General features: G+C 36.4%; 1 protein-coding gene across 1 annotated transcript in view; it reads left to right on the top strand.

The window, feature by feature from the left end:
* LOC143363598 (potassium channel subfamily K member 6-like) overlaps positions 1-23,830 on the top strand; it is a 146,743-nt gene extending 122,913 nt beyond the window's left edge. The window contains 3 exon segments of the mRNA XM_076804162.1: positions 17,966-18,171; positions 21,242-21,527; positions 23,548-23,830. Of these exon segments, the coding sequence (XP_076660277.1) occupies positions 17,966-18,171; positions 21,242-21,527; positions 23,548-23,828 (773 nt within the window). The 3' untranslated portion in view covers positions 23,829-23,830.
* The last annotated feature ends 2,961 nt before the right edge of the window (positions 23,831-26,791 follow it).

Genomic DNA, 26,791 nt, shown 5'->3' on the forward strand with positions numbered 1-26,791 from the left:
ACCTATCTGCGCCTCAGCCGCGCCTGTAGGAGAGTCCCCCCTATCTTTTGACTCAAACCTGAACTTTCTCGCATGTTTAGTTTTTGCGTAACACGTCATTTTTTATCAAAATCATGCATTTTTACAGAAACCAATGTTTATCGAGAACGATGCGTGATAGAGCAATTCTGCTTTCTAGACTTCGTTTTAGAATGACAAAGTTTAGAATCACCCAACAGGTATTGCATAACACAAAAAAAGTTTTGTTTTGTTGGACAGTGTAATTTTATAAAATAATTCCTCATTTTTCCGTTTTTATCTTTTCAGGTTTCTCCCCATTTTCCTTTCTCTCATTATTAAATATGTTCGAAAATTATGTGTATTTACGTTTGCCTCTTCTGCCTCCTTCGATATCTCTTCTAATTATTCTTCTCCGTTTCTCTCATAAATAGCTGCTGGTCCATTTTCGTATTTATCCTCTCTTCCTTTCCTTCTCCTCAATTTCCTTAATTCCCTCGTCAGCTCTGACCCCTTGTCCAATACAGTCCCTCCGTTCCTTCTGTTTCTCCCTCTCCCCTCCCCATCTCACTCCTCCTTCAATCATCCCCTGCATTTCTTTCCTGCTCCCCCCTGCAAATCTATATCTTCCCCACCTTCCACTCTTTGTCTCTCCCACTTTACCTCTCATCCTCACACATTAGGTGCACCTCCGCTGGTTAATGGTCGAATTCCACTCCCTCCCCGTCTACCGTTTTTCTACCTCCCCATATGGATGTCTATCTCCAGCCGCATAATCTATTACCGATTTCTCTCCTACCTCTGTAAGAACCCACTTTCTCACGTCTTCCTCATCTCTTTTCTTTTTTTCGCGTCAACATCCTTCCTCTGTACATTCCCCATGACAATTCCTCTATCCTTATTTATTAACCCCTTGCCATATAATATCGAACCCGACCCACGATGGACATTTCAAATAGAATTTCCTATACAGGAGTGATATTCGCTTCTTTCAACCCTCGAACAGCGGACCATTTTTATATAGTTTAGGACCATTCACTGCTCCATTTATAAATTTTTTGAAATATACTTTTGTAGGTACTTCTTGTATATTAAATTCGTAAAAATAGTTTAATCATAGGCATTAAAAGAATGCAACTGAAGGAAGTATTAAGGATTTCGAGACCGATCTTACACACAAATTTTAGGAATTTTTTTCAGAAGAACTATTGAACTTTGGGCATCAGAATTTTGCACACGCATTTATGGATATTTTGGAGTATATACGTTATTTTTTAAATTAAAAATATATTTTTTTATAGAGTATGTTTTAAGATACATGTGTTGACTGCTGCCATTATTCCGGTCCATCTACTGATCAAAAACAAAAAAATGAGGAAATATATTAATCGAACCTTGATTATATAGAGCCTTGATTGTATAGAACCTTGATTATTTACAAAATGGTGGCATTTTCAATTCAGGTTATTAATGTTTTTATATTTTCCGTCTTCAGCACGTTAAACGAATAAGAAGAAAACGACGGATTTTAACAGGGTATGTGCTGAAGATCCTCTAGAACTTTCAAGTCAATTGGTTAACTAGAAGTTTCCAGCAGTTTCGGAAAAAGAGTGGTTTCGAGAAAAACATTCTTCAAACGCCTATAGTTATGTTAATATTATGAAGTCAAACAAATCCTTTTGCACACATATCCTGCAACACTTGTACTTGAAAATGAAAAACCAGAATAAGTACTGGCGTTAAGTGACTTGCGATTATATGAGAAAGAAAAAGAAAGGAATCCCTGGTCACGGAAATGTTCGGTGGATGATATGAACTTTGGTGACGGCTTGAACAGTATGTGTTATCTTAAGAGCTCTCCAGCAGCGAGCATAGAAGGTGACACGAAGTCCTTAGATTCAGATCAAGTTGAAGTTTGATGGGTCTTCGGATACGAGCGCAAATCGTAAAAGCTTGAAACAGTACCGCCTAAATCGAACGAAAGATCTTTATACCTGAAGGATAAGCTACTATTCAGTCTGCCGTCACGACTTTGCTCCTCTGTTCTTGGTTTTATAAGAGAATCTAGAGAGGGAAAATAAGATGAAACGTTAACTTACGATCAATGACAATTTTAGGGCAAATCCTAGTTTACCCAGGGTCTTCAATTTCGGTGCGTTTGACCTGCAAACAGGATTGGCCAGACGTTGCCGAGGCTTACTCCTGACGTCAATCCGTAAATCATGATCTCATTTTCATTGAGAGCTACAGTGGATCCAAGAAGTATTTGAATTTTTCATTTTTATTATTAATTTTATTCTAGTCATGATGTAGTGGACGAGAAACTGAAGGCGCGTTTTTTCTCAAAAAATGCTAGGTATATACATTCTGCGGAAACTCTGAAAAATTTTTTTCGATCACTGAAATTACCATAGATTTAAAGATTAAAGCTTTCTATTTACAACAACACCTTAAAAATTGTTATACGAATCTGTTTTCGGATACGCTTGAATGTGCAGTATTTTTTCATCGGTTATTTTAGAATTTTTGTTGAAAGACAAAAACATAAACAATCTTTGAAGTATGAATTATTTACAAAACGAAAGAGTGAAAATGAAGAAAAATAACATGTTCGTGCTAATCCCGAAATCTTTGTACGACTTCGACAATCGATGGAAATGCGCATCCCTGCGTGCATGGAATGACGCAACACCTTCCTTCAATTCAGCTTTCAACGTTAACCGTTCCGGAACCTACATACATACGTTTGAATAAACACTTTTGCTATTTCAACGTGTACAATATGTAAAAATCATAATAAACCAACCTTATTTTTTCAACTGGTATTTTCTGCCCCTTTTTAATCGAATTTCACATTTTTTATGTACTAGCATTGCGCATAGCTATCATGCCTTATTTTTCACGACCTACGCAGCCGATTCAATGCGCAATATTGAATGTCGGTTTTATTCTCAGTGACGATATAAAAAAATCATATTATCTTGCGCAGCGCTAAAATTTCTCACTATTCCATTTCGAGGAAGAAAAAAAAATCTGAACTAATAAACATTAGTACATTGTTCGCGTAAAACGAAGAAATAGAATACATTCGAGAAAGATTCGAATAGCATTTAAATATACTCAAGACAAATTGTTTTCTGGTGTTTTTGCTTATGAATAACAAAATATATTAATTTACTTCTAACAAATACTGAAAATACGGCACGAGAGAGATACGAGGCTTTTAATACTTCTAACAATTTTTCTAACATTTCTCGCTGTTAAATAGAATTAGATGACTTTCTGTGATATTTTGCAATAAATATTCAACTAATTAGAGAGTTTTGAAAATTTACAAAAACGCGGAACTTAATTCATTTACTTCAATTATTTACTCTTAAGGGCCCCAATAATTTTTAGATCACATCGAACTGAGAAAACAATTTTTTTAGGACAAAAGGACCAAAATAGTAATATACAGTAAACATCGTCTGAACACGTCATGAAAAATATATATTTGTTGTCAAAACTTCTTAGTTCTACCAAAGCGTCATCTACATTAATCCCCTCCTTCATACTTTACTTAAATCATCAGTGGGTGTCTTTCCAATTTTGAACGCCAGCGATGAAGTAAAGGCCGCCCACACACTCTCCGTCTTATCGTCCCTTTTGCTTGTCACAAGTCACAAGTTGCACTGCAAGACGGAAAAAATCAACATCATGGTGATTGCGTTCATGCCGGACAATATTGACGGAACGCACGCTCCAAAACGTACAATTTTGCCACACATAAGCCCCGCTTTGCATTACAACTTATGACTGCGCAAGCAAAAGGGACAACAAGATGGAGCGTGTGTAGCAGCCTTTAATCGTCCTCCTCAAATGAAAATAACAGAACGGTGTTTTTAAATTTGCCCGACATTTTCAGCGGTTCGTATTTCATCCACTCATTTTCGCATAAATGCATAAAATCCGTAGTCTAGTAACAACAAATTCGATGACAAATTAACTCGTCGTGCTCAGTTAAAAGTTCAATGTACAAAAAATTTCAGTGTATATTGTATATGAAAAATTGTCTATCCAAAAACATTTATCCGGTACTATATTCCTGTAAACGATAAACCGCTAGTAAAAACAGTTTTAAAACGGAAATTAAATCAACCCGGGATCCATTACTTAATCCCGGACAAAAAGCATCGAGTAAGTTGAGGGGGGGGGGGGCGGGGCTGTTTGTTATCCCACAGCCGTTCTCTTCCGTCCCTCTTTGTTCATCAAAACGAAGAATCAATATAAATCACCTGCTCGCAAACAGCTCCATCCGAGCTAGAAATCAAAGCGCATGCAACGGCGTGCCGGGCGCAACGCAGCGCAATGCAGCGCAGCGGCCAGCTAAATAATATCCAACGTGGAGCCAGCCGGTTGCTAGACGATACAGCCGTTGTCCCAGATCGTAATATCGCTTTAATTATGTGCACCGTATTTGCGCCAGGTCGCGTTATTAATTTCAGGTCCTCGTACAGAGAGACTTACCATTACGAGCTCGGAGGTTACGTTGGGGATCTCGACAGGCCTGTGCCATGAAACGACGCCGACGAGCCGGGCAACGAAGGGGGTGGCGCAGGTTAGGGGTTGTTGGCTCCTCTCTCAGAGTACTAGTCGACAGCGTGTGCTGCTGGCCGCATTGCATTCGCCTAACGCGACATACGGCTCATCTTCGAGATGTTATTGCGCAACGAAAGCGCCCCGTCGTCGTCCTGCCGTATGCAAATTATTTCGAGCGGCAAACTAAACAGCTCAAACTGGGACGTAGATGCTACCCGCAAGATAAGTCGGTCCCGTCGACGACGCAAGTCGAGAGAATCCCGTTCGTAAATCATCGTGTACCAGCTCACTGTTACCTCGTGACACATACCGTTACGTTACTGCAAAAATAATTGCGGTTTTATGTCTTGAATTTCAAGGAGGCGAGAGGGGAGGGGCAATACACCTACGAGGTCGAGAAGTGAGCTTACTTTGAGAATTTATTAACCCAACAAATGGTTACATTAAAAAAACATTTGGTACATAAGTTGTGTCGTACTTTCACTTATAAAATACGACATTTTCGTTAAAAAATATCCAATAGAAGTGGAACGGAAACCACGTTTATGAGGCAGTTTTTCAAAACGGTAACCATCATATCTCAAAAACTAGACCAATATTTTTTAAATATTTTACAGGAATACTTGACATAATTATCTATTTTTTGTAGAAATGTAGAAGTTTAAAACTTACGTGTTTCAGCAAAGATTGCGCGTTGTTTACGTCGGGTTGACCTTTACATATCATAGTAAATGTTCGAAGGTCATTGGTAATTGAAACGCTCAAGGTCATTTCAAAGTCAAAAAGGTGGTATCCACTAAATTCAGTTTTTTATTGTCTATCGTGCTATCGTAAAAAAATATACTATTCCATTTAAAAAAACATCGGTGACCTTGAAATTTCATTAGAAAACACGACATCAAAAAAATTTTTCTTCACCATTATATTGCCCCCTGCAATAGTGTCACTTTGTCCTCCGAAGTTTTCTGATAGGACTGTAAATACGAAAGATATTTAGGTGGGACTCCCATTTATGTGGGACACCCTGTATAATTCATTACTAAAATAGCAATATTCACACATCCCAGGACAATCGAGTAACGCAGGAACTTCCCAATCGATATAACTAAACCGCCTTTATGCGTTTGACAGGTAAGTTTTGAAAACGTTAATGAAATGGAACATTTAATAAAACAATTTATTAAACTGTTACGAAACATGCAGTGCAAAAAGCACTGTTTTCGTGAATGTAAAAGAAATGTAAGGCCTCAAACTGGCTGTATAAAAAGTTAATTGCATTTCAATTGACCTTTTTACCGTTTCAATTCCATAGCCACTGACACACAAGTTATGAATACGCTGACCTTTCCGCGTTTATAGCGGATAAAATTTATTAAAAATTGATTAAAGACAAAGTTAATTGCAATTAAATATACTTTTATATTGTTTTTCATTATTTAATTATTTAATATTAAATTTAATATTTAATATTATCTAATATTAAAACGTCCTACTAGATAATACATAGAAAAATATATCAATCTATCCAAAAAAACGGAGTTGACCTCCATATGTTTTCATTAAACATAACGCTTGGACCAGTGAATTCCTCGCCTTAAAACTTCAATTTTTGGCATTTTCTCATCAAGGTGTACAGGATTATATAGTAAAAAGTTAACAATTTTTGGGTTACCAAGGTGAAGTTAAGCCAAATAATCCAATCACGCTTTCTACTGATATTGTACCTTCGATACGAATACAATAAAATACACGCTTTGGAAATGAATTTCGCTGTGCTGACCTTTTGACTTGGAAGGAACGGTGTCGTGTGAAAAGATTGAATTCTTCGCTGTGGCATGAAATATAGATATCCTCTATCGTTCTGCTGTTCATTGTGCAGGCGCAAATTGGTTACGGGTCCAACCAATATAGTGGCCAGGTTCTATTATTTTTACCGATGTAATTTCTCCTCGTTTTCCAGACAGTTTGGTTGGTCGTCTCGCGGAAAATGCAGCCGCGGATTGCGGTTACCGTGAAAATAAATAATCCCCGAAGTCTCTTCCGTTTCTCGTTTCGTTCCGCTTCGCGTGTCTCGTGTCTGTTACCTTTTTTATCGTGATACCGTCATCTCGTTACACTGTTCCGGCTTTTCCGTCCTCGTTTCGTGGTTCTGCTGCTTCTATCATCCACGCATCCTTCTACCTGAATGTAATATGGTGTTTTTGAAAATCATCGGATGACAAATCGCGCGCTTGTTTATCGAGCCGTGGCCCAAAAAACAAATCCGGAGAACACGGCGATGACCCGGATGGCCGTTTCGAGGAAGGCGATAATTACACGGGTCTTCATTTTCTAACAACTGATAATAAGTTCATAAAAAAATTAGTTCCAACAAAATTTTAATTTAAATTATTAGTTATTAGTTTGTGGGGTATTATGGTATATTACGTATTTATGCAAATAATCGGCAGTTCACAAACGTAGCGGAAAATGGTTCACGTAGAGTTGAATGGTATTGAAGTGGGTAAGGAGATATAAAATAGCAGAGATTGTCCTCGCTTCGTTTATTACTAATATCGATAAGCGCGAATGTCAGTGCAGTGCTGGTGTTGTTGTCTCGGAAGCTTACAATCGACTGGCGACTCTCGTTGCAATCTTAAACACGACGGAGTTAGAAAAGGCAAAAAGATAGGAGAGAAAAAGAAAAGAGAATAGAAAAGGAAAAATTGAGAAGACAGTGACAGCGATAGGGACAGCGGAAAAGAGTCATAAACAGAGAAAGCTAAGAGGTAGGCGAAGGACCGAGACTAACGAAAACCAGAACCCTGGCGACGTTCTCAAGGATGCATTGGAAATTCGTGAAGGGCCGGTTACCAAACGTGCGACTAGCAGACAGGAAATAGAGAATAATAGCGTGACAGAGTTGGAAAGGAAAGAGAAATTCTTAGAAGAAATATATGCATTGGCGTACGTGGTGATATTGCCACCACAGTATCAAGAAGGGCACATTCTGACGTTAACAGTCTTTTTATTAATTAACATTTGATAATTAACTTTTTCAAAAAATGGAAACCTATTTTGTTGCCTCAATTAATGCATCTTGATATTCTTTACAAGAAAGTGACGTACTTACGAGAAGACCTACTTACATAAAAAATGATTTATTTAAGAGATATGAGAGGTTCAATGTGACGATCATTTACAACTTAACATCCGCAAATATTGGAGAAGTATTTTAGAAGAGAAGAAGAGACGGGAAGACAAATAATGAAGAAGTATCGATTTTTTCACATAAGTAGGTTAACACTTTCTTGTAAAGATTATCAAGATTCGTTAAGTGTTACAACAAGAAATATATGTTTCCATTTTAAAAAAAGTTAATGACCTTTATATATCCTGTACGTGTCCACCTATAAAAAAAACTATTAACATCAGAATGTGCCCCTCTTGATACCATGTAAATCAAGTGGTAATATGCGGAGACCTACCCTCTATAATTTCTTTTGAACTCTTTCCACGTAACGCTATTATCATTTGAAAATCTATATGTATAAATGTTCAAATCGCTTGATAATTTTAGTGGTGCTGTAGTTATGCCAGACAGTGTATCTAGCTGTATACGTGTATGCGTACCTAATCCATATGTACTACCATAAATTAAAAGTTTCATGAATAATTCTGTTTCTGAATGAAAATAATAAAACGAATATTGATGTTCTTAACGCGAAAAAAGAGACACGTGGTCCACATTCTTTTAAGCGTGAATAGAAGTGATTCAGACGGTTGTCCTTGCCATTATAACAGATTTTTTAAAATTCTTAAGGAAAGTAATCCGAATGAACTATGAACTTTCGGTTACCACAACGGTTTCGAGAAGGGGTCAAACTTTCAGACCTATGTACTTACTGTATATTATAGAAATGCAGCAACGTCAGGAGCAGTTGTTGCAAACTTTACTCCGTAACATCACATCGTCCTATGCTTTCGACGATGCTCCGGAAGTTTCGGTATCAATACGCTACGTACAGCCTGGTGTAAAGACCTTTAATTGATTTCTCATCGTATGTCGTTACTACCGACTAAATTCCGTTGGCAGAGTTGAAGTTGTGGGGCTAGTACATTAACACTAGATTTACGGGACCCGTCAAAATGACGGGTTCTAATATTTTTAATTAAATATTATTAAGATTCTAAGGATGCATACATAAGAAATTATTTAGAAAATTTATTTCTTTAGGTATATATTATTTTAAAAATATTACTAAAAATGTGGGTAGCACGTTCTTGTTATTTTTATGAAGTAATGCAAAATAGTCGCTTTTAGTGCTCCGTAAACCTAGTGTTAAACTGAATTAGAACTCGTATGTTCCTAAACGAACTGCACGCGCAAACTTATACAACAGTCAAATTCTTTCGACAGTAATCAACTTTAGCATCGTACGATTCCTCTATCTTCTGAGGAATTATAAAAGCATAATTAGTTATCGAACCTACTTGGTTGTCTCACAAGTTTGTTTTGTCTTCGACCACTATGCGCAATACGAATCTAGTATATTATCGAAATAAAATTTCGATAAGCTGAAATAAAATATCAACAAACAGCTACAGTATATAAAGTTTAGATTGTTTTTGGAATAAATATGATTTTTCTCCTTTAAGGTCATGTGAAGGTCAACATATATTTGTATCGTTGAACTCGCCTTTCTATGAGCTGAACGGTGGAAAACCCTATTAAGTTCTTAAAGGAAACAAAATTACTGACAAAAATATCATAATAGACTATATGTCAACCACGTGTTTCTCAATCAGACTATATGCTACTTTGCACCGGTCATTCTCTCTGAATATTTTTTCCCGTATCATGAAAAGCAACCGAGACACATATTTTAACTGCTCAAGTTAGACAAGACACCCTGCGTGCTATACTGCATGTAGTATAGACTGGAGGTGCGTGTGTTTCTGTTGTTATGGGGTCCATTACATTGTACAAAACTGAGACTTGAAATTAGGCACTGGGTTAAACATATTTGATTTCTGCTGCATTTTCACTGTGTACAGCGAATAACATTCTTCTGGAGCATTAATCTGGGATATGTTTAATTGAAATCAACTGTCATTTACCGGGATCGAGTGGAAGTTCAAAAGGCAGGCGTAACGAGACTTTGAGTTTCGCTACACCACGTTCAAGTGAATTCGAACTCGTAAAGCATGAACAAGCATCTCACTTTGTGACGGTGACCATACTTACAAGGGAACATATTCAGATGCGAAAATCCGATTTTGGTGAAACTTACGGGAGCTTATAGTTCTTTGAAAAATATTTGACACGTGTTTCTTTTTATCGGCAGACATCCACTTTGAAGGGATACAGTTTTATACATTCTTAAGACACTTTACGTTTCCCCCTCTCTCACCCTAACAACCAATAGAAATATTTGAAAATATTCGTGTTCTTCTGAAATGCTATATATAACCGAGGTAAAACTGATGTGCGGCATTTGCCACCAGCTCTTTTCAGAGCTATCATAAACGACGAGGGAAACTCCAGCTTCGAGGATTCACAGTTTAAAAAGGCTGCAGGTATATTTTAACCGAAGGCCCAACGACTGCAGAAATTCACAGGCGAATTGGCTATAAAAGTCGGTACCCTTACTCCACCGCGGTAATTAGCACCGCGTCACGCTGCTACCTGCGTCACCTTCTTTAGCTACTAATAAAACAATAAACGACACATAACCCAGTGGTATTGTTTAAAATACTATACACGTTTATACTAAATGCTTATATTTCGATGAAACAAGCCAGAATTCCTTCCTACGCACGCCAGGTGCAAGACTATCTTCCATTATGCATAATTATTGTTAAATGGCAAAAACAAAGAAAATCCTGAAACATGTATCCCCTATTTTGGATCAAAGATCACACACCCAAGTTTACATTAAAATGAACTAACAATAAATAAAAGAAACTGCAAAAAAAAATCAAATTTTTAATATATTGTTTAAACAAAAAACTTTTGTTAAAATTTTCTTGCGCGACTACATTTCCCATTGAAAAACACACAATTTAAAAAAAAAATTCAAATTTTTTCGACCTCTGGTTTCCGAGATATCTCAAAAAATATGGTTTTGACCCCCAACTTTGAGGGCTGTTTTCACCCCTTCAAAGTGGATGTCTGCCGATAAAAAAAAACACGTGTCAAATATTTTTCAAAGAACTATAAGCTCCCGTAAGTTTCATCAAAATCGAATTTTCGCATCTGAATATGTTCCCTTGTTAGCCAAACAAAAATTCGTCAAAGTTTCGTGGAGACACATTTTTCTAAATCCTGGATATAGTAAGATCAATCGTCTCTTATCAACTCGTATTATTTTTAATTTTTAGATATATGAATTATATTTAACCAGTTAGTAAAATGAAGGAAGGCTAATGCAATGAAGTGACAGGGGGATAGGAAAATTAAAGACTACAGAGGTGAAATAAGTAAGAAGAACAGTTTAGAACAGAGCTGCTCAATATGCCTACACTCCTCGTCAGAAAGATAGCCCAGGTGTGCTATGTTTAATTTCTCAATGACGCATGTAAAGTTTTACGTTTGTGACGTATAATATCAAAACTTTATGAGCTCAGAATATGCGGGTCGTTGAAAATAATTAAGAATATTATAAGGTTTAGTGTGCAACAAAAAAAAAATTGTTTTACTTTAAGAAAGAAATGATAGCACATGTACAATAAGAAAATAATAATGAATATAAATTTTAACTAACAATAATTACTTATCAAACGTATATACTTATTTAATAATGGGTACATCCTCCTTTATTTTCTATTACTTCTATTGTACGATTTGGTATCGATTTATATAGTTTTTGGATGTAATTTTGACATTCGCGTACAATTGCATTTTTTAATTCTTGTACGTGTTGATACTGCTTTCCATTCGCGTATACGCCGCGAACAAGTTCTGCCCAGCAATTTTCAATAATATTAAGGTCCGGGGAGCGTGCAGGCCACGGCAAAACAGATATATTATTTTCATTAAAATATGATTGGACCAATCTTGATGTGTGTACAGATGCATTATCTTGTTGAAAGATGTAATCAGGTCCAGAGATGCATTCTGCATGATTATTTATTTGTTCTTTGATTAAATTTATGTATTGGACACTATTCATTCTCCCATTGATGAACTTGATACTTGTCGTGCCGAAATAACCGATGACGGCCCAAACCATTACGCTGCCTCCTCCCATTTATCGTCGGATTGCTGACATTGTCCCTTTTCTTATGTCATGAAAATAATATTGGAACCCATCAGGACCATCCAGGTTAAATTTTTTTTCGTCCGAAAATAGTACTCTTTTCCATTTTTTTCCCAATGCACTCTTTCTTTTGCAAAGCGTAAACGTTCTGCTTTGTGTTTCGTTGTTAACGGAGGTTTCTTTTTTAATTTTAGCCTCTTAATATTTTTGCAGGATAGTAGAACTCGACGAACACTCGAAACACTGGCACTAACACTAGATTTTCCATTATTTACTTCGTTGTTAACTGCGAGTTGGAAGCTACACGCATAATTGCTCGATGACGGCCGACCAGTACTTTTCTTTTTGCCATAATCTTCAACATTTTTTTAAGAAATTGTGTATTACTTTACGACTTCTTTTTATTACTTTCGATATTTTCGCTACTGATAACTGTTGCTGTTTTAGTTCAAGAATTTGCTTTTTTCAGACTCGTTTAATTTTTTTCCGCGTCCCATACTTACAAATTTATATAATATTGTACTGTAATCTTTACTCGTTGATAGATCATGAAATACTGAGCATTTCTAAACATATTAACAGAGTGTGCTATCATTTCGACCTTAGTATGGAACAGTTTTTCTTTGTTGTATACAAACATCTACGACATTGTGATTTATTTCCAGCAAGCCGCATATTCTGAGCTCATAATATTGTTTTGATATTGTACGTTACAGACGAAAAATTTTACATGCGTCATTGAGAAATTAAAGATAGCACACCTGGGCTATCTTTTCGACGAGGAGTGTATTAGCGGGCAAGTGGGCACGCCGATGCCAGTGGGTACAGCAACGGGCAAAGCTACGGACATGTGACTTACAATTAGCGGAGTCGGCAGCTTAGCCGTAGCTGGCCACGTAGCTGTGACAAAGCGTGTGACAAATGCATGCAGCCTTGCCCGCAGAGGCGTGGCTTCGCGTGCGCCGTGCCGTTCTGTGTATGTGCCCAAGCAGAGTCGCCAGATCAAGACTTGTTCTCGCACTCTAATTTCCCCTTCTACCGCGCTATTCCCCACACTTCCGTCGCTGCCCGGTCACTGTCTCTGTCGTGCATACTCCGGTACGAGCAGAGAGAGGGTAAGTTTTTCCCCTCAACTTGTGCTCCTTCCCCTCTTCTGGCGACACTGTCCTCGGGGCAAGAAAACCGCTGCCCGTACGTGCAGACATTGATCAGCTCTGGTTTAGGGACTATTATATGTGTTGTATTTGTGACCAAATACTTTTTGAATTCACTGTACATCTTTAAACAAACGTACCTTTCTTAAGTGGTACTTAAAAATTTATTCCCTATTCTGTGTTTACTAAATACTTAATAAACACAATTATAATTTAAACGTATGTTAATGCGTTCTTGAATACACACCTAATAGAATTCAGCATCAGGGAGAGGGGCATTGTAATAAGACTTCCCCTAAGAAGCATTCGTGAATCGAACTATTTACGGATTTCTAGTTTCATTTTTGCTCTACACATTATTGCTCTTCGACTAATAAAACTCGAGCTGACAATCTGCCGTAGGTTCTAACAAATGGTAACAGATAACGGATACGAAAAGAGTCACACCGTTGTGAACGATAAGGCGGAACGACATTGACGAATAGGCTTCCGTGCAGTTCCGCGAGGTTTTCGCGAGTGCAATTCCATTGGCAATGGACTCGAAACCGCTATCATGCACGGTCCAGAGCAATTCCAATAGGCGATCCATTATCTTAAGCGGCGTCAGACCAATCGATTCGCCACTCTCCTTTTTCTGATTCCGTCCCTCCTCCCTCGTAAGGGCCTCCTTCCGTCGCATTTTCATTTTCGCGAAATGTTAAATGTCATTTATATATACATATATATATTTTTTTCTAAACCGGCTACAATGCGCCGCACAGACAAATTTTTGATTTTTATGAAAAAAAATTGTTTTTGAATAGCCTAATAGTACAATTTTTTTCGGAGATACACGCCTGGGAAATAACCTTTTGTCTTCTGGGAATTCATCAGTTTTCAGAGCAATAGTTATGTAATTACTCCGCCTATAATTGAATACTTAGGGGTCTATAAGTTATATGGGTTATTACAAATAGCTTAAACTATTAACTGGCAAAATAAATTTTTCACAAATGTTGTTTAACAGTAAGTAATATAGACTAACCGGAAGCCACGTTGCGTTGCGCTCATTTTTCATTTATGCAGGAATACAAAAAATCCTTTAAGAGACATCGATGTGACACTAATCATTTTGGCAAGGTGTAATACTGATCTAACTTTGAGACCCTTGGGTGCAATGTAAGTTTAAAAATCAACTTTCAGAATTTCTGAAAAATTTCTGAGAAAATCTGAAATAGTTAATTAGAATTAATTTTTTAAATAAAAAATTTAATAATAATTTTTTTACGTTAAATAAACAAAGTTTTCGTTCACTGGACCACTGTCGCAAAATTGCAACAAAAACGGAAAAACGAAAGAAGAGAAGTGAAGAAAATATATAAAAATAAACTATAATAAATAAATAATAATAAATTAACGATAGATAATAATAAGAGGGACTAACGGCACTCCATTTGAAGGCGTTGCCTAGTTATGCATTTGGATTGTCTCACTGGTCAATAAAAGAAATGATAATCGCTTCTTGAAATCACTGTTGTTACGAGCCAGGGCTATGAGCAGCGCGAGAGGCCGGCGAGGGGATTTTTACCCCGGGAATATGGTTTCAATTGTTAGTTAGGTACGCGGACGCACCCGATGCGAAATCGAGGAGCCGCTAGGATAGTTGACGTCGAGGACGCACCTGATGCGAAATCAGGGAACCTCTGGGAGGTTGGTGTCAAACGCAGACGCACCCGATGCGAAATCGAGGAGTCACTAGGGAACACGCGGCGAACCCGATTCGAAAGGAGGTTGTATAAGAGCGCGGACGCACCTGATGCGAAATCAGGGAGCTGCTAGGATGCGGAAGAACCCAATGCGAAATCGGGGATCCCCCTAGGATGGTATAATTTCGTGGACGCACTCAATGCGAAATCGAGGAGCCACTAGGTTGGAGAAATCTTCGTTGAATCGAATTTAAGTATTAGTAAGCCTCGTAACTTCTATATAATAATTTAATTGATACAATCCGAGCGGTTAGATTGTATCGTGTGGGAACGTTCAATTATTATATTAGGATTTTAGGCAATAATTAAGGGTACGCGAGTTAACAAACAAGACAATTTATTCTGAATTGAAATTACTACAAGTGTTGTTGTTTGTGTCGCGAATGAATATAATAAATGTACAATTAGAGGAATTGTTTACCTATGTTGCACGGTGTTGACGCACTGGCAATGCGGGGTTAGATGGCGATTGTTGAATGCCAAATAGAATATATACCGAACTAACGGAATCTATAAGGTTATGAATTGATTCGAAAGGGACTTTAACCCGATCTCACTAGACTTGACGCGACGTGACTGCACGAGTACTGAACCGCGTCTGAATCTTGACTGAACCGCTTCTCGACTAACCGAAGAGGATGAAAATGAACGGGTTTATATACCTTGAAAATGAAAGGGGTACTCTGTTTAAGATTTAATGTCACGTAGGGTCACAGTCACATTTTTTGTCGTTTCTAATGAAAAGCAGGCCTCAGTTAGATTTTCGTTGAAAGGGGTTAATGAAGGTTATCCGGGCTATTTCCTATCAGAATATTGATTAACGGATGCCAGAAGGGAGTGTTTAGAGATTTTGGTATAAAGAAGGCATACAGTATCTTTCGTTAATAAAAGGGGTCTGTTGGGACGCTTTTCGTTCTCAGAAAAGAGATTAGAAATTCTAATCGAAATAAACGTGGAGAACGTCTCCATACGTAACACTGTAATAATGATCGTTGTTTCAGTGATAAGTAACTTTTTGTAATTAATATTTGTTGTTAATTTATTATCACTCATTTCTTACAATTTATTTTTATATATTAAAGATAATTACTTTTTATCTAACGGTTTTGTCATTCTCTTCCCTCCACTTTCCTCCCGTTGTTCCTTCCATGTTCATTGATCCCTCAAAATCAAATCAGATTCTGATAGTATATTTAATTTGCATTTTTGGTCATAAATATCATTGTCATTATTAGACCAAAAACGCGTGACCAAGAACGCAGTAGAATAAAAGTATTGAAAAGTTTTTTTATAAATTCATATACAGGATGTCTCACCTAACTCGAACATCTAAAGTATCTCGCTTGTTTTTTATGACAGAAAAAATTGCAGAGGAAAACATTAGTTGGTTCAGAGGGGCAAATATTATAGTAGGCAAAAAAAACTGTTGAAGGTTATATTTTTTGAGATTTCAAGGTCATCGATGTTTTTTTAAATGGAATGATATATTTTTATTATCGCTATATGATAGCCAAGGTCAAGACGAATTCAACGACCTGTAATATTATCACCTCCGCGTGACCTTGAGTTTGTTATCACCAACGATTCTACACCACACATTTACACTCCATAGACGCTGGTGTACAACTTGTCGAAGTCATTTCGGGTTTTCAATGCACCAATAATGCATATTATGTGTATTCAGTTGTCCATGGTTAGAAAAAGTAGCTTCGTCAGTAAAGAGAACGTCATAAAAGAAATGTTCATTTCTTTGTATTTGCTGCAATGCCCATGTACAAAAAGCAACACGATTCTCAAAGTCATTGCCACCAAGCTCCTGATGTAAGGAAATATGGTATGGATGAAAATGACGTTGCAATATTCGGGACACACTTGCTTTGCAAATGCCTAAGAACATCCAATTTTTCGACAACTTGTAGTAGGATCAATATTGACTGTAGCCAATACAAAAGTTTCGGCATCTTCTCCAGTTTCAGGCTTTGCTCGTCTTCTGTTTAGTGATTTAACACTCCCTTTTCTACAAAACAATTGACCTATGCGGTCAAAACTTTGTCGAGGACGATGATTTCTCTCAGGGTATTTTTCTGCGTACAGTTGAGACGATTGTACTGAGTTACTTTTAGCCTCGCCCATAAACTAAAATCATCTCTATCTTTTCTGCATCACTGTACACTATCGTTTCAGAGAAGTAACGTTATCTTTCACAATCAAATAAATCCCGAAGAATTTCTTAAACGTACTGATATCAGTCATCATAAGGAGAAGAATTTGTATCAGTGTTTACAATTTATTGTAAGCGTGTTTACAGTCAATAGTCAAAGTTCAAGAACATTTCGTGAAACCCTAGGGGACATGTCATCGTTGTTTCACTATTTAGGTCAAGTGTCCTACTTTTATGAATTTTGCGTACTCGACGTCACGTGAAGGTCATAATATTACAGGTCGTTGGATTCGTCTTGACCTCGGATATCATATAGCGATACTAAAAATATATCATTCCATTGAAAAAAAACTTCGATGATCTTGAAATCTCAAAAAATATAACCTTGAACACATTTTGTTGCTCATCGTAATATTTGTCCCCCTGAACCAACTAATGTTTTCCGTTGACATTTTTTTCTATCATAAAAAACAAGCGAGATATTTTAGATGCTCGAGTTATGTAAGACACCCTGTATAAAAACGTGCATGAACTTTTCAATCTGTATAGTTTACACTTTACTAAGTTTCAATTTATAATATTTTCGAGAAAAACCGTGTCTTCAGTTTTCCACCCACTACATCATGCACCACATCTGAAAAAAATGATTGATGGGTTATGAAAGCGTCAGCATTATCCACGGTTTATTGTTATACGATTTCTTTTTACGAAAATATAATAGTTTAAATATCGACAACTTATCGAAAATTGGAAATTTACTATTCAATTATGCCTTCTGGTACCGCTGTACTTTGAAACTGAAAAAAACGCTTTAAGAATTTAGACCTGAAGTATCTCTTTTAAAAAATTCAACGCTTGAAAGGCTACCAGATAATTGATATTTTAAGGGTTAAATACGTGAAAGGCGTTTCGACTCTTTAATAAACTGATGAAGTTTATTGAAAACTTAAAAAGTTTCACTTTGGAAGCTACTCAAGCTTCACTTGAATAAAAACACACTTTCCATTCAGTGTGTACTTACTTGGGAAACCTAACGTAATTTCGGCAATACTTACCCTATCTAAATACTTAATGATCTTTCTCCAGGTTGCGGTAGCATAACGCCGAAATCCACGTGGGGTAAAATCGCGACCATGGGTTACGCCAGCCTCGGGATCCCGTTGACTGTGGTTTACCTATCGAGCGCCGGAGGTCTGTTATCCAGATGTGCCAGAGGTGTCTTTACACGTGCTCTTTGCTGCTGCCTTTGTTCGAATTGCGGCTATTGTTGCTACGATGAAAGAAGAATGGAGGTGAGCGAAGAAACATTAATTGATAGAATATTTCTCGTAAAATGTCAAATGAAACACATCTATAGTACAGGTACAATTAACTATTACATTGTCCCGAATCTAAACTCTGGAAGTTCCATATTATTCGAATTCAAACGAGCATTGATTAAAGATTTTTTACTTTTCATACATATACAATACATATATTGCTCTTTGCTTTGTTGCTCTCTTCCAATTAACAATGTCTTGATAGGTGGAAGTCATTTGTATCCCAAATAGATACAGATTTTGCATGAACTCTGCACTCGTACAGGAACGAAAGGACAAGGAAATATATTTGCTGTTTATAAATGAATATATTACAATTTAAAGATTATTAGAAATTATTGGAAGTTTTAGTAAAACAATGTGATAACCTATTAATTTTAGAGGAATTCAACACGATCGTGAAAAAAAAGAAAATAGTGGAGAGTCTTGCACACGTAAATTCCTTAGGCATATGTATATACAGTCAGTCAAAAAAGTCTCCGTACACCGTACAAGAATTTATTTAAAGTTGCATAATTTTAAAGGAAATGGTAATAAATAAATAATTCTTTCGTTGTTATATTCAGAAATATAACATTAATTATTAGTGCAAACAAAAAGATGTTACATGCATTTGTTAACAAATAAACGAACTAAAATGACGAGCATAACAAAAATGAGGTCAAAAAAGTCTCCGTACAGAGACTGTGAGCGTGTAAATTTATTTCCTTTGTTAACGGTTCAGCTGAATGTTTACAAATAACTCTCAAGGAAACACTCTATGGTCAAGTATAATTTAGTTGCTTGACTGTTAGCAAGAATAAAAGACGTTTTCGCGAAAAAATTTCTCCGAAATGGAAGTACCACTTGCGACCAGAGATTTAATTATAAAATTAAGAGAAGATTCATTATCCATTAGAAAAATAGGTCAAATAGTAAAAAGGACACATTCTTCGGTACAATATATTTTTGAGAAATACGCAAAAACTAAATCTATTCAAAGTTTACAACGTACAGGTCGACCACAAAAATTAGATACTAATCATAAACGTGCAATCCTACGAACAATTCGTTGTGATCCACAAACGAGTGCACCAATATTGGCCAGTATGATAGAAAATGACTATAATATAAAAGTAGTGCCTGAAACTATTCGAAATGTTATGAGAAAAGCTGGATACAATAGTCGTACAGCCAGGAGAACACCGTTCGTAAGTAAAGTTAATAAAAGAAAACGTTTTGAATTTGCTAAGGCACACGTTAATAAGGATCAAAGCTTTTCGAATAATGTTATATTTAGTGATGAATGTAAATTCACTATTTTTACTTTGGAGGGAAATGTTAAAGTGTGGAGAAAACCAAATGAACAGATGAAACTCAAAAAACTCCCATCGTTTAAATAAGGAGGCGCCAGCGTGATGGTGTGGGGGTGTATGAGTGTAGCAGGGGTGGGAAATTTAGTCTTTATTGACGGTATAATGGATCAGCATAAATATTTGAACATTTTGAAAGAAAATTTAAAAAACAGTGCCAGAAAATTACATCTTGAAGAGTCGTTTATCTTCCAGCAGGATAACGACCCTAAGCACATGGCTAAGAAAGTAAAGGAATGGGTATTATACAATGTCCCGAAACAGCTGCATACACCTCCACAATCTCCCGACATTAATGCAATCGAACATTTGTGGGGAGCAATAAAAAGAAATTTGAAAAAATACACAATAAAAAACAAGGAAGACCTAAAATCTAATATATTGTTGGAATGGGAAAATATTCAGCCAAGTACAATACAAAAATTAGTTCAAACAATGCCAAAGAGGATGCAAGAAATTATAAAATTAAAAGGCGGTCCAACTGATCACTAATTAACAAATTATGAATAATAGTGTTACATGTACAGAGACTTTTTTGACCTCGTTTTCGTTGAGTTTTACTTTTTCCTTTGTTTATTTGTTAACAAATAAATGTAATATAGCTTTTGTTGCACTGTTAATAAATGTTATGTTTAGTGAACATAATAACGCAAGAATTATTTATTTATTACCATTTCCTTTAAAATTGTGCAACATTAAATAAATTCTTGTACGGTGTACGGAGACTTTTTTGACTGACTCTAGGTACTGATGCATAAAAAGATGTATGATGTTCAATCCTCATGAGACCGAAAAGCGATACATTTCTCTTGCACGGTAAAATATGAATATCTTCACTATTATACAGAGTGAATGTAAACTGTGGTACAGCAGGAAAGTGGAGTTATATTTCTCAGAGGAACAATAACTGATAAGTAGAGCAAATGAGAGATTAAATATTTTAAAATACATGAAATACAACACTTATTATTTACGTAATGTTAAAAAGGCACCTACATCATATTCATACATATATTATTTTGATCAATATACATATATACAGGGTCCCCCCGTTAAGTTATGTCACCATTTTTTAGGCATTTCCGATAGTGCAATTAAAAAATGGTTTTAGACAAAAGTTTGTCAATACTTGGCGAGTTACACGTCCGCATATTCTTAAATCTAAAAAAATACTCTTTACGTAAAAAAGTAAAGGTCACCTTGACTTTTTTAAATGGCACCACATGTTTTGGACATAATAGAATTGTTGCTGACGTCGAGATGAATTCAACAGTGTTTTATACTATGACCTTGAAATGACCTCAAACTCGAAAATTTTGTGCTAACGTAACTTTAATGAAAAATTATTTCTTCGTTTTTTCATTGCATTAATGTTTATCGTAAATGAAAATATTTTCCACATTGAAAAACTGAATAATGATAATAATAGAAGCATAGAAGAATTTGTTTGAGCGAAATTTCACGAAACAATTCTCAAGTATAACCCTTCCTTTGGCGTCTCTAGATGTATGTAATCCTCGAATAATTTGTGTATTTTTTTATTTGCAAATCCGTGTACACAAAGTTTATCTTTCCATGTTGATCTTGATAAGATAAATTTGGAAAGGAATATTGCAAAACAGTGCGGGAAAGTGAAGGCACTTTCTTGGTAGATCGATCTTAAAATTGCTTTTAAATTGACATGGGCCCAGGAGAAGGAGAGGCGAATGAGGAAGAAAAGGCAGCAGGAAGAACTGGCTCAGCAGCAACAGCAATTGCAGTTACAGGAGCCCTTTTATGTCCGCGCAAATGCGTCAACGTTCACGAGCACAGTGGAAATTAAGGCCAGCCCAAAGGACGAAGTGTCGAGTCTTGGCTCCGGTGACAGGCCAAACGTTACTATACTCGCACCAATCAGCATTTGTCTCGGTGCAATACTGTGCTACATTGTGGCAGGCGCTTTTACTCTGCACAAGTTGGACGACTGGTCCTTTGTGGGTACGTTGCAAAAGAGAATCCCGATTTTTCCAGAACGAAACGCATTGCCTCAAAAGGGATATATAGTCAACGATATGCATCAGAAAATGTCAAAAATTATTTAACGTGCCTTACCTACCACGGAAGTGAATTTCTAATTTTCATAGAGATTAGTATATTCCAATTAAAAACGATTACCTGATGAAATATTTACTGATTTACTGATTGAATGCGGACAATAAAGAATTCAGATAGCATCGGTTCGGATAATCGAGCTTATGCTACATCGTCAATTAAACAAATAAATATGATCCAAATCGTATTAAGTTTGGCCTCTTTATGTTCAGTAAAATGTCACAACTATAGTGGTGAAAATCTCATGAAAAAATAAGTAAAACCAATAAAGTTTTGTCATTACATTAGTAATGTCTCAACGATATATCTACTCCTATATCATGTCATACTATCGTGGGAAAATTTTTCTCTCCCATATATTTATAGGGACATTACACTGTGGTCCTTTATTTTAATAGCAATATTGTGTGTTGAAAATCAGTAACAAAAAGAGTCCAATTTTTCCAAAATTGAGATTTTGATACCTGTAAAATGTTTCTAGAAAATGAGGCCAAACTTTTTTAGAAAAATCCCAAAATTAACTTATTTTTGGAAGAAATTTTTTCAGCAGAACTATTATACTTTTTACATTACGATTTTGCGCACACATTTATGGGTATTTGAAGTACATAAATTGTTTTTTTTTTTAAATCAAAAACAATAAAAATGACGAGTTATATACATTTTTATGAAGTATGTTTTAGAAAATATTTGTTGAGCGTTGCCATGATTCTGGTCCTTTTGCTTCTGTTGATTGAAAACCAAAAAATGATGAATTATATTTAATCAGTACACATAAATGTGACTAAGTCCGAATCAAAATAAATTGAAAATCTTGATTATTTACAAAATGGAGGAATTTTCAATTTTGATTTTTGTAATATTTCTCCGCGTTTAATATAATTATTTAATGTGTAACTATTAAGAGCCAAGACTCCGTAATTCACAATGAGGTAGAGCGACTACGTTACCGACAAAATTAGGCGGAACATGATTTTACGTGTCTCAACTTTTCGTCCTTATATGAGAATATTTTTCACTGGGGAAGGGCTCACTCTAAAGAGGAGTGTTCAATCTAACGCGCTGGTCATGAACAAACGAAACTATGCAGATATTTGGCAATATAAATATTAGAAGTAGACCAAAAACCGCACAATGTACATGCCGTGCAATCCAAGCATTTTTATGCCATTGGATTAGTTTTCTGGATGAAATCGAGAGTAGCGCACGCTAGAAAATATCTCCAGAAACAAATTGAGCTATTTTTTGTCTTGATTCTCTGCGAAATAAAGCCAAAAACTTGAAACACGTTTCTGGCGTCAGAATTCATAATATCGATAATGCAGAGCAAAACATGTGACAACGACCCGTCGGATCAAACCAAAACGGATCTTAAGTCTGTGTCTGAAGACTGTGAACGGAAATTATACAGCAGTTACCGACCTGCTGACTCTGAAAAAGTCACGTGACTACCCTTCGCCCTTAATGATATAAACATTTGTGTATTTAGACGATTTATCTGAAATGAATATTCGATAGAATTGAATTGAATTGTATTTTTAATATATTCAGTTGTAATATTAATAATGTACAATTATTGAGATTGTACCGATGCATCTATGAGAATTTGTTCAACAAACTTATTTCTTTGGGCATATATTATTGTAATAATGGCTCAAAATTTAATAGATAAATTCTTGCTATTTTTATAAAGTATTGTAAAGTATCCCATTTTAACGCTCCGTAATCCTAATGTTAAGGATTAAAGAAAATGGATTCTTCGAAAGTTCAAAACCAAAATACCCCCTTAAATCTAGAATCGGAAGGCACTTTGATTGAAGAACCGATAGATTTTCATTTAAGATTACGCCAGCAATGAAAGGGTTATATTGTGCATTTAACCGTCTTGTTTCTTATTTGATCGCAGATGCAAGCTACTTCTGCTTCATGAGCATGAGCACGATTGGGTTCGGCGATATGGTTCCCGGTTCCTACCCCCGTCAGAATCTTTACGAGTCGAGGAACGTAACCATTTGGTTTTGCTCCTGCTACATAATGTCTGGGATCGCAATCACCGCGATGTGCTTCAACATCCTCCATGATGAGATCGTCCATAGGCTCAGCCATCAGGTGGAAAAACCGGAGCCGATCAAAGCCAGTCCAAGTGTGGACGAGCTGTCAACGGATCCTTTCGCGTTGACCTCGTGACAATTTCCGTCTGGCAACCTGTGCCACAGGAACGGCAACGACGAGAACGACATATGCGGAACAGATCCACCTACCAGTCTGTTCGCCCACGAGAACGAAATCAATATCTTAAAGGACTGTTTCAATCAGGTAGACGTCACTAGAGACTGCAAGCCGATTCTGAAGCTCGAGGATCACGTGCCGTCGATTCCTAGTGTTTACATGTTGCCGAAAGTTGACGAAGAGACCGAGGAGAATACGGAGATGTAAAACTTTACACTTCTTGTAGTCCGAACAAGTATGCTTGATCTAGGCAACAATGTGAAAAGTAACCCGGCGGATATAGATGAAACGCAAGATATATGTATGTTAAAAATAGAGTAATACTCGTTCTATTATAACGATATAACGTGTGCACGCGCGTGCTTCAGCGTATAGCGAAAGGTCGTTCGATAAAGTTCATCGTTCGTGTTGATCGCAAGAACAATTTTTTTCAATCGTCTTTCCGACTGAATCTTCTCGGGAAGAGAAATACTCCTTCTAGACCAGTGCCGGGCACGTTTGCTTCAATTCAGGCAAAATCGTCCCCACCATAGCCCGCCCACTATCCCCTTCCAGTGAGCGCCGTTACCGTGGGGCAACGAAAACGCGAGACACCAGCGAACGCGACGAAAGCGTGCGCTGCACGGAGGACCGATTGATGGGGGAAGCAAGCGTTCGAGGGGCCCCAAACGTGCCCAGCACTATTCTAGAGAATCAAGGAATCCATTGTTTTTAAACACTCATTTAAATAACAGATATTTAACTAGCGTTGTCGTGCAGAGTTATTTTCGACTGTACATTAACTGCTCCGAAGAAATAATTCCGAGCGAAACGCAAAATACAAGCAATGTATTCGCATTGCACACGAGAAACACAGAGATTTCAAAGAAAGTACGTAAGTGCAATGTCGGTTCCGAGATTAACATAAAAGTGCTTCTTTATCCCAGTCAATTTCAATCTTGTCGCTCTTATCGAATACAATGTTTCACAATTACAAACTAGCATCAAACTTTTTTTACAATTACTTTTCAACTTTTGTGTTACGATAAGAAAAGGGGTGATTCCACATTTAAAAAATAAGTGGGAAATGTAGAATGAAATTATGTCATATTCTGTTGAATAGGTATCATGTGACAGGTCTGTTCACGACCGACCGATTCTACTCTCTGCAAATGCTAGGCGCGCGGACTTTACGGGTTTTCAAAGACAATTTTCTCGAATACAAAGCCTCGTGTGAACAAATTTTATTCTACATTTTCGACTTATTTTATTACGTAGAATCGCCCCCTTTTCAGTTGTACCACCAATTACACCGATCAATTGGTATATCGAAAACATATAGCAGCCAAGTTCATTTGTTTCAGTCAACCAATCGAAATGGCGATATCCGTGTAAACCGAGCTCAAGCTTAAGCATATAGAGCTAGTATACTCATCGGCACCATGTTTGATAAGTCCGGTAATGGTACCGTAGAAGTTCTAGCAGCAAGTAGGATGTCTTGAAGGTGCACGAAGTGTATCCTAAATGTTCCACGAATTTCGAGAACTGTCTACAAACGTTTCTACGTTAATTCAAGATTGCTCTTAACGAACTTTGTTACTGTACATCAGTTTTGAAAATGAATGACGACATGAGAAATCAAATGAAATATTTTCTAACTGCTGATATAAAAGTGATATAACAATATCGCTGATATAACAATATCGAACGACTTTCTTTTTAATGTGAGTTCAGCAGCTGCATAGTTGTTTCTATTCGGCACTCGGAAATGACATACCAACTTACATTGAAACGGACTCAATGTTTTTACATTACATCCCCACACAGATAAACCTTGTAACTCCATATTTAAACATTCGCAAAATAAAAACATTCTTACTTGTAATATAACTGTATTAATTTCTGTGTCTAGTCCGTGAGATGGAACGTTTCTATGTAATAAAATACGTATGTGCATGCGTATACACATGTACCAGTGTTTCTCATGTTCTACGCATTAAACGATTGTTCACGTACAAACGATTTGATTGAAATATTCTCCACCACTGCCGTAAACAAAAACTGTTACCTGTACGAATTTTAACGTATAAGCGCTGATAAATCTAATACCGTAACGGATGAATTTTCTACGAGGAAGGGAATTCGGTAAGCTTTTATACCCGTAATCTGTAAAAGTTCAATTTTTCAAGGAAACTTTAACTTTTGTACATATCTACCATTATTATCGATTTTTACTCGAAAGTTTTTATATTCTATAATACTTTTAACAAATTGTTTGTACTATAAGTTCGCAGGTTGCCCACAATACCGTGATCGATAATCAAATAACAATTATGAGAATGGAATCGATCACTCCTAGTATAAATATTCCACCGAGCCAACGACTAGACGCAGAAATTATCTGTGACAAATGAAATCACATTCCACTACTGTGCTCAAGAACAATAACTAAAGTACTGTTACAAGATAAGCACTAATCTTTAAGAGTGTTGCGTATGAAACTACCCATATTGTTTAATATTGATATTTGTCATAGACTATGAGATTATGGAGTGCGTAATGTATAGTCTGTTACAGTTAGCTGTAAAATACTGTTGTCCTCGTCGAGTACAATGCAGATCGCATAAATTGCAGAACACTCGCGTAATACTTTTTGCTAAATTATAACAATGCAATTGTTTTCCTTCCTTCTCCTTGCCGGTAACTTTTAAAATATTACTTTTACAAATCGAAGAATATTCGATTAATTTCTGATATTTTAGCTACGAGGAAATCCAATAAAAACACAGTGCACGTAATACAAACAGTAATTTATCAACATTTTACTTATAATCGATCAATCTTATGACACACGGCAAAATTATTGAGGTAATATGTGCTCAACATTCTGGCATTTTCCTACTAACAAGCAAACTTTTTAGTCATCCAAAATTCATACTGCA

This window comes from Halictus rubicundus, unplaced genomic scaffold, assembly GCF_050948215.1.
Source record: "Halictus rubicundus isolate RS-2024b unplaced genomic scaffold, iyHalRubi1_principal scaffold0071, whole genome shotgun sequence".
Lineage (NCBI taxonomy): Eukaryota > Metazoa > Arthropoda > Insecta > Hymenoptera > Halictidae > Halictus > Halictus rubicundus.